We start from the raw sequence: 9,749 nt of genomic DNA on the forward strand, positions 1-9,749 counted from the left end.
CTGGATGCCAACAACTTGATTCATTATGTTTTTCACTTGGGTCTTCATAGTTCTAAACTATTGATGTTATAATGTATCCATTGGTATCCATTTTCTCTGTTCATTTTCCTTTGGTATTTCATTAACTAGATGTTACATTAGCATCTGCGTATATGATCGAATCTCATTGGATGCCAAAATTGATTCATTATTTATTTGACTTGCAAGGCACAAAGACAAGCGACCCGAATCCGATTTGCAATTAGAGTACCGGAAATTCAGGTCCTATACCCAAATCCCACTCCACCTGTTTATTTGGCCGGAATGGCCCTTTCAGGCTCCCCATTAATGGGAATTTACAGAGTTTAATAAAAATTATGGCTTAGTTTGGAAGGAGTAAAAATGCAAATATTAGAGTATAAATTCTTATATTTTGTATCACTTTTTAGGGTAAAATATAAAAATCTCCCCTGAACTTTCTTACAATCATAAATATTTCTCTTATAGTTTCACTTTAGTAAAATCCTCTCTGCTATTTAAAAAAAAAATAATTGGCAAAAACCTCCCTTCCGTCAATAATCATGACGGAAAATGTTAAACCCGTGATCAAATCTTTGCAAATACCTATTTTACCCTTTCAAAATCTTTCCCTTTCCAAATACGCCCTGACGATTTCCATCTTAGCAAGCTGTTGGAACATTCTGTTATTGATCATCATATAGTTCTCAGTGCACTGTTATTGATCATCATATAGTTCTCAGCGCCCTGCGCCTGTGCAAGCACCATTGTTCCCTCGGCCTCTTTCTTCTTTGCATACAGTTCTGCGTCTGCAACTTGTTGGCGAGCATAAAAAGATGCCTCTGCAATTGCTTTCTATGCCTCGGCCTCTTTCTACTTCTCGTACAGTACTGCTTCTTTTGCCTTGTGTTTCCTATAAAGCTCCCAGTTCACTTCTTGAACCTTGTGTTACAAACAGATATGTATTTGGATGTTAATTCCTCAGAAATCATAGAAATTTCCTCAAGAACAGTTGGATTTATTAAAAAAAAAAAAAAGCAAAAAGAGAATGACTGGATTGATCGATAATGCTCTATACCCGGGTTTCATACTCCACACTGGCCTTACTCAGTAGCTCAGCCCTGAGCTTCTCTATGCGGGTCAATGCGTTCATCCTCTCAACTTCTCTCTACAACTCAGCCTCTCATATGGTCACCGCCTTTGCTGACTCCACTTCCGCCATCTAAGCCAGCCGAGTCCACCCCCCTTTCTTTGTCGTCAACTCCACGTTGACCTCTACAACATCGGCCTCCTTCTGGTTCTCATATATCCTCACATATGTCTTCACCTTAATCCCTTCCTTCTTCCCTTCTCCTTGCCTTTGGGTTGATATGATCCTCGTTTGCCCTTCACGAAGCTTTGCTCCGATCTCACCTTTCATCTTGGCCTACCATCTGGGTCTTCTGGCCAAGGTATGAGAAGTTCTCATGACCGGGCACGTCGACCAACTACTTAATGTTGGTGTCATAGATTAGAAGGTCGAACTGGTTGAGTTCTATTTGAAATTTTTCGAACACTTTTTGCTTGAACTCCTTGGTTCCTCTGAAGATTTCCTCCATGGTCATCGACATTGCCAGAACTCGAGTCTCACCCTCGATGATCCCTTGAACAAGCTCCTTAACGTGGCTAGAGAGAAGGGTTTGAAATTGTGGTTTTATCCATTTATGACTTGCCAATTATATGTGCAGTATTTCCTTTTTTAGCTAGTTTGTTTTCCTCCTATAAGCCCTGGCAGTTTCTCTTCTGCAGGGATTGAAATTGATGATAAAGAACTCTATCCCCATGAGGCTACTATTGAGAATATTTATCATTACCTGCAATAATGGATCTTGTAAAAACTCGATTGTAGACTTGTGCTTGTGAAGGTGGAAAAGTTCCTAAACTCAGAGCTTTAACAAAAGACATATGGATTCAAGAGGGGCCTCGAGCCTTCTACAGAGGTGTTGTTCCATCTCTTCTTGGGATTATTCCTTATGCAAGAATGGACCTTGCTGCATATGAGACCTTGAAAGATATGTCAAAAATATATATTCTCCATGATAGTGAACACTGCCTGGAGAACGAAGGGGAGCTTTTCTACGCTTATAGCCTGTACTTCGAAGATAGTGCAAGATTGCCCCGGAAGGACCTATGCCTTCTTGGCGAGTTTGATGTCACGTATCCCGACGCCGGTGATCACTAAGTACTTCGACGGGCTTGCCACTTTATACATGGCTGTGGGCAAGTACCGTAAGAGACGTAGTAGAAGAAGAAGAAGAGAGAGAGAGATCGAATGTAAAAGGGGGCCAAATTTGTATATTTATAACCAGTGGGGACTCGTGGATGGCACGGGTTTTTGTTACGAGAAGACGGTAAAGAGGTCTATGGGAAGGGAAAGACGACGATATGTCGACAGGCGTATTTTAATAAAAACATGCAAAAGAGTAAAATAGGTATTTGGAAAGATTTGATCATCGGTTTAATGTTTTCTGACGAAAGGAGTTTTTTTTAATTTTTTTAAAAATAGCAGGGAGGTTTTTACTAAAATGAAACTATAGGGGAGGTTTTTATGATTGTTAGAAGGTTCAGGGGAGGTTTTTGTATTTTACTCTATTTTTTAGTAATAGTAGTAGTAGTAATTAATAATAATAGATTAATTATTTAGTAATAGTAGTAGTAGTAATTAATAATAATAGATTAATTATTTAGTAATAGTAGTAGTAGTAGTAGTAATTAATAATAATAATAATAATAATAAAGAAGAAGAAGATGATGATAAATATATTAATAATTAATTAATAATAAAGTAACAATAAAATAATAGATTAATTATGATAAAATATTAATAAACTAATATAAAACTAAAATTTTTCTATTGATTCCAATTCGCACTTCCAAATAAATCAAACAACAATGATTAAAAACGGACTCTGATTCCCACTTGAACTAAACAAGCATTGGGAATTGGTGATTCCAATTAATGATTCCTGGAAATTTTGGTTCTGATTCCAATTCCGATCCTGACTGCAAACCAAATGGACCCTTAGTTATTTATAAAAAAATGGCTTAAAAGTTAAAAATAAGTCACATGTGGCGGAAAAATCTCTCTTTTATTTGGATTACTTTTATTTTGAGTCTTTGAAACTGCATTATTGTATATGATATAATTGATATTGAGATAGGTAGGTATGTACTTGTTTGCAATAATTGATATTAGATTTTGATGGTTCAGTAAGGGCTTTTAACATTTGAGTTTCGATTCGTCATCGTCCCATTTAGGGGTGGCAATTTTTCACCCAACCCGCTGAGCCCACCTAACCCGCCCATTTACTTGGCGGGTTGTGTGATCAACCCATCACCCAATCCGCCCATTTAAATGGGTTGGGTTGGGTTGGGTTGTGGATAACTGTTGGATTAACCCTTACAAACATTTGTATTAATTCCTTAGCATTTTTTTATTTTCTTCATTTGAATTAAATAATTTATAATTAATGCACTAATTTTCTATTAATTATTGATTAATTTAGTTTTGTCTTGAATCAACACACTTTACCCAACATAAATCCAAATCAATTTGACCCAAGTCCGAACTAGTTCAACGCGGTCTATCCCGGTCCAACATATACCGATCCGGGTCGACCCAAATCCGAAATAGATCTCGGACAAGATGGCTTGGTACCGCTTGCTTTGCCCGGTTTGGGTCATCAGGTCCAATCATTATTCACACAGCCCAGCTCCACCCGATATAAGTTGATCCGGGCCGACCCGAATCCAAAACGGGTCGGACCAGATAGGGTCTAAACCCTAAACCACCCTACTTGCTTTGTCTGGTTTGGATCATCCGGTTTAGTTCATATCTGCTCAACCCGACTCGAATCTTGCCCGGTCCGATTTACTTCTTTTGACCCGCTTTGGGCCAATCGGTTCGGCCCCAAACCCATGCACAAACCTGATATGAGCTTACCCAAGTCAATCCACCATTGACTGAATCGGTCTGGCTTGGTCCGACCGGATTGAACCGGCCTGATTGGGGGTCTGGCCCAACCGAACTAAACTGGTACCGTTCCGATCGGGTTTTGTCTGACCGGACTGAACCGGTTCAGGCGGGGTCTAGTTTGATCGAACTGACCCAGATCGAAACGGTTCAACCACTCTTGAACTTGATGTGATCAAGGTTCAAAGTATCGTTATGTATCGGCCCGTATCGGTCGATACATATCGTTCTGGGACCCTTCGATACCCCCCAGTGGGTGTATCAGGGGTTTGACCGGTTCAGGGGATGGAGGAGTCCTAGACCGGCTCCCCTGAGCCAGTTTTGAAAAAAAAAATAAAAAAAAAAAAGTAAAAAAACAAGTATCGAAACACCCCTACCGACGTATCGATATTTTGAACCTTACCTCGAAGACAATCCAATTGGATAGTTCAAGTTGGTTTGGCCGGTTTGAACCTGCGGTTCGTCAAATCCGAAACCCAAACATATTTAAATGGCTTTACTGCTTGTATAAAAATAACATGCATATAATGTGATTTGAACCTTCACCACTTGTTAACTTGTTAAATAGCAACTACTATTACCACTAAGCTATAACTAACCTATTTGTTAAAAGGAGTTAATTTTTTGTTTTACGTACATAAATATAAAACTAATGGGTTTGGGCATGTTGGATTGGATTAAAGTGGGTTTGGATTTAACCCAACCCATTTAATTTTATATAACCCAACCCAACCCGCCCAATTGCCACCACTAGTCCCATTCCCATATGGTTAATAATGGTTGAAGCGAGCTCGGAAGGAGCCTCAAAGGAAGTTAATTTTTCGTCTCTATTCGAATTAGAATCTAGAAGTTAATTTTTCGTTTTTGTTTTCGTTTGAATTTTTTTTTTTTTGTCATCTTGGAGATGAATTTGTGGTGACCTGTCAACACCCTAGTTGCTGTACTCCTTGTCTTTTATTAATAAAACTATTTTTTATTTAGAGATAAATAGACTGTACTCCCTCTCAGAAATTTTATTTATTACCAGGAAAATAGTGTATAATGGTTCAGTATGGGCGTTAACCAAATTTACCAGATAAGTATTATCTTGTAATGGTTTGAGCATGGGATTGTAAGAATAAAGTGGTTTAGAATGAATTTGTAACAGTTTGTACCAGTTGAGTATCAACGATAATGGTTTAATATGGGTTTGTGACAGTTGAGCATGGATTGAGTATTGGTTTGAGGTAGTTGAGTATGAGTTTGAGTCTGTAACAGTTCAATCTGGGAAAGACTGCAAATTTCCTCAGTAGGCACCCCTTGAGTTGATTGAGAATCTAGCTGAAACTGAAATAGTCATCCTTCTGTCAAAATTGCAGCTTGGTTTTTTGAACAGAGAAGCAAAATTGGAGGAGCTTGTGCACAATGAAGGTATTCTTTTCTTAATGCTTTCGGCAGAAGGAATGGTCAAGGGGCTCATCACTAATAACACAACGAATAAAAATTAATAAATAAAAGAACAAAGTGATCCCCATCTCATTCAAGGATCCCGATTTTAATACAAAGACCATTTTCTGCATGGTACACAGAGTTCACAAGCCTGCTGAGACCAATCCATGCAGTGTAACGATACCAATGACAATGTCTTGATGGTCAATGACAGGTAGGAATTGCACAGGTGATGGTGGAGACTCCATTTTCTGCATGGCTTCCACTGCCATTGCATCTGGACCAATTGTTCTTGGGTTCCTGCAAAATGAAAGAAGTTTTGGTAGGTATATTCATTAGGCCATGGAGAAGATAACATTTTGTTTACAAAGATATATCCACTCTATTTCCCTTACCTGTTGCACATCTCTCCCACTGTTAGCTTGAAGATGCCCTCTCCACTGGCCTTGAGAGTGCGCCGTAGATCACCATCTGTAAAAGTCCCAATGAGATGGTACCCATTGTCAACAACAAGCAGGCACCCACATCCTTTACTTGTGAGTTCTACTAGCTGATCCATTATCAAATCTCCTTCTCTACACACTGGAAGCTCCTCTTTCTTCTTCATAACATCCTTTACCTGCATTCCAGATGACTAACCCAGTTAAATTATATCTGCACTCTGCAGATGGCTTTCACTCCTATTCCCTCTGTTCATGTAATTAAATAATACAAATTTCAAAGAGAAGTGATCTACCCAACTTCAGTTCCAGTCATTAAGGAGCCCACAACCCCCTTACAGACTTGTTCAATAAAACACAAAGCAATAAGTTTTTCAGTTCAGCATTCAGCTGCTATCAAAGGGCCCCCAAGAGTTTAATGGAGCTTACACCACAAAATAACCTTGACCCCTCAAACACATCTTAGCTGGTAAGCTAGTTAATTTTCATGCAACAGAAACCAATTGAGAGTAAAAGACATCTTTATCCACTCTTGGTTGTTGAGATCGACAAATATTAATCCAAATCAAACAATTAATCAGAAAATACTTAACGATCAACTCAAGCAGAAACTGGTTTCGTGGTTCAGAACAAAAGCATTATATCAACTTACCTGATCAAACCATAATTTTTAGATCATATTCTCATAAATCACTACTATTAAGGAATCAGATCTGAACAACCAAAAATGACTGAAATCCAAGAGAAGTCGCACCAAACAACAAAAGCATCCCAAATAGCTCTCAGTTCATAACTCAGCTACTCGTACCATAAAATACCAATTTCAATTCCATCTTTGCTCCAAAAATACTTGGAGCTCGTAACACCCTAAAGACATCCCAATTACCAGAAAGGGACCATGATTCTATTTTCGGATTAAAAGGTCAAAGTAAAACGTAAAGAAGTTGAATATTATACAGATCTGCGTCCTCAAACTCACAAACAGAAAGAAATTCCTACCAAAAATAGAAAAAAAAATAAAAAACAGAATATAAAGAAATTGGATGACAACAAATTATTCAAATGAAGTCAATTCATATCATTCTGACCTTAAAAATGAGACTCTTCCCAATCCTCCCTGCCGGATGATTAGCTGCGTACCCATTCTTTGTCAAATTCTTCGCACCCATGAGAGCAATCGCCACCGTGTCCCCAAAAACCATTTGAATCGCCGTCGAAGTCACGGGCGCCAGATCAAAAGGGCACAATTCCCTCTCCAAAGGCAAATGTACATTCAAATCACAGACATTCGTCAGCAAGTTCCCCTTCGACGATGTTACGGAGATCAAGAACGCCCCTTTCGCCTTCGCACAGGGAACCAACCTCAGAAGCTCCTCGGTGTTACCAGACTTGCTAAAGAAAACAAGAAGATCCGATTTGGACAAAATGCCGATGTCTCCATGGAGAGCATCGACGGGAGACAAGAAACCGGATCTGATGCCGAGAGAAACGAGAGTCTGAGAGATCTTCTGAGCGACGAAACCAGACTTCCCAACACCGGTGAAGAAGATAGTACCTTTGGTGTTCAACAGGGTCTGGGTGAAGGAGAGGGCCTGAGAGAGATCGAGATTCTGAAAGAAATAATTCAGGTATTTTTGTTGCGATTTGAAGAGACTGAGAAGTTCGTTAGGGTTTATGAGGGTTTGGGTTTCTTTAGGAAGTGAGAAAAGGTCGGAACATAGCGGGAGAGACCCCATTTTTGCTCTTCTGGTTTCTGCCGCAGCGAGGGAGCTATGCCGGTGACTTTTGAATAATGAGGATTCATTCTGCTATAAGAAAGTTGGCAAGTGCTCGTACCCTGCTGGTACAGTACGCGAATTCGTAGATAGACAACCTTGCAAAGTACGCTTTGATACTTAAACAAGTAATTATGTTATAAATGCAAGCTTAATGCTTAAAAACTTGAGTGCTAGTGAGTAATCACGCGTACCTTTTTCTTAAGGTTTTATTTCTTTATATACGGGAATAGTCGTGGGTCTTACGAAAGATTTTCGAGATCTTCGGGCTGCGTAGATAAGGTTTGTTCCATTTTTTAAGAAGAGCAGTATGTTCATAAGGTTTATCGTTTTACCTCCGATTCAGGTGGAGGTAGGACGAGTCTTATCGTGATCCCGAGAAATTCGGGGTCCGTTGGGGAGGCCTTTGGAGTCGATCATGTGACGTTTCGGCACTCTAGCCCCGAATTGCCACTTCGATTCTTTAGTCTCGAACTGGATTGGATGTCGAGGTGCCTCTACACCGAGGTGGTTTTTTGGGCTGAGGTGGCTAAATACCCGAGCTCCGAATGTTGTAAACTGGGTTCGCTTGGCTGAATTGTCACCACTCGATCAGCTCACGCCTATGTGTCCCCTTCTTCTTAGGTCGTGCCAAATCACCCTTCATCAATTGCCCCCCATTCCTCGTGTCAGGGGTTCTAAACCGGGTGCGGGGAGTTCATGGCAAGTCTAGGTGGATTTGGCACAAAGTCTAGACGACTTGAAGGGCGAACCATTGGTCGGGCCTGTTCAACCACCTAGCTCAACCATGAAATGACCCAAGTCACGTCTCAGCCACGCACGAACGTCACACTGTTTATAAACTCTGTGGACGTTAAAACACGCACTAAATCGATTTTAACTTCGGGGGGCATGCAACCGATTTCCTTAGGAGTCATCGGATCGTGTTGATCTTGACCGTTGATTCTCGGATATACTGGCTATAAATAGGGGCCAAAGGGCCCATTTTTCTTGCCACAAGTCTGCAAATCCGCAATTTTTGAGGTCGCACTCAAGTCTTCCAGTTCGGTATCAACCCTTTCTGGGTCCGAGGTCGCCTTCATTTCTTTGGTCTTCCTTTTGGTGAGTCCACCTTCCTTTGCTTTTTCCTTTTGATTCCGTTGTCTTTTCCTTTAATATGTTTAGCCTTAACTTAAATAGCTTTTTAGACGGGAGCTGCAAGTCTGCTAGGGCCAATGTGGGTACCTCGGCTCAAACCGTAGATCCTCATCCTACCGAGACGATCACTTCGGGACAAGATGCGGTCCTCAGTCCGCCCGGGGTGAACTCACCTCGGTGAGAGCGAGAGGCCTCTGATAACTTGGCTTCCAAACCACTTGTAACAAAAGTTACTGAAATGAAGCGCTCGCTTTTTCGGTAATTTCAACGAACACCTTGTAAAAAAGCGGGAAATTTACCAAACCACTCGGCGAAACCTTTCAGCAAGCAAATCATCGACATTGATTCTTCTTGGCCGGATATTAACAAATGAATGAGCGGACTTGCCCAGGAAGATCTCTGAAATGCTTCCAGATTTCCAGTTCCAGAGAGAGAGAGTGAGGGGGTAGCGATTCTTGAAGAATGGAGAGAAGAGAATGAAAATGAAGGGAATTTGCAGATTGGCTGAAAACTGAAAAGTCTGTTTCAGACTTTCAGCGTTTCGCGTTGGTTGGTTACAGGCTTACAGAAAACCAAATAAACTAATTCGATTCGGTTTATTTAGTTTTTAGTTAGGTTCAGTTTGAAAAAAATTCAGTTTTCAGTTTCGGGTTGTGCAGAGGAATTGAAGGGGGAGTTCAATTTTTGTATAATATATGAAACTTAATTGGTTTTGAAAATGTGTGGACTTGACCCCAGCTTGGACAGCCTTAGACCATATATCTACATAATAAAAAATAGTTATTAGAAAAAACTATATATGGAATGGGATATTCTACAACAATCCTCATGTTTGCTTCACACTATGCTTACTTCATGAAAAACACCTTGAGTTCACCATGTATAGACTTCTTCTCCCTTGTCTATGTTCCAAAAAAAAAACATATTAGCTCATTTCATTGCGCTAGCCAACATAAATGA

At 40.1% G+C, this 9,749-nt stretch overlaps 1 protein-coding gene and 1 pseudogene across 1 annotated transcript; both read right to left on the bottom strand.

The window, feature by feature from the left end:
- Positions 1-654: 654 nt before the first annotated feature.
- Positions 655-2,248, bottom strand: LOC104590002 (flotillin-like protein 4; annotated as a pseudogene).
- A 3,161-nt stretch (positions 2,249-5,409) lies between these two features.
- On the bottom strand, positions 5,410-7,716 carry LOC104589997 (putative arabinose 5-phosphate isomerase). The gene is made up of 3 exons (XM_010248496.2): positions 6,966-7,716; positions 5,833-6,056; positions 5,410-5,737 (listed from the first exon to the last, which is right to left on the bottom strand). The coding sequence occupies exons 1-3, from the start codon at positions 7,611-7,613 to the stop codon at positions 5,581-5,583; spliced, it is 1,029 nt and encodes a 342-aa protein (XP_010246798.1). The 5' UTR covers positions 7,614-7,716; the 3' UTR covers positions 5,410-5,580.
- Between the last annotated feature and the right edge of the window lie 2,033 nt (positions 7,717-9,749).

The sequence above is a fragment of the Nelumbo nucifera genome, chromosome 1, assembly GCF_055504915.1.
Source record: "Nelumbo nucifera cultivar China Antique chromosome 1, China Antique-T2T, whole genome shotgun sequence".
Classification (NCBI taxonomy): Eukaryota; Viridiplantae; Streptophyta; class Magnoliopsida; order Proteales; family Nelumbonaceae; genus Nelumbo; species Nelumbo nucifera.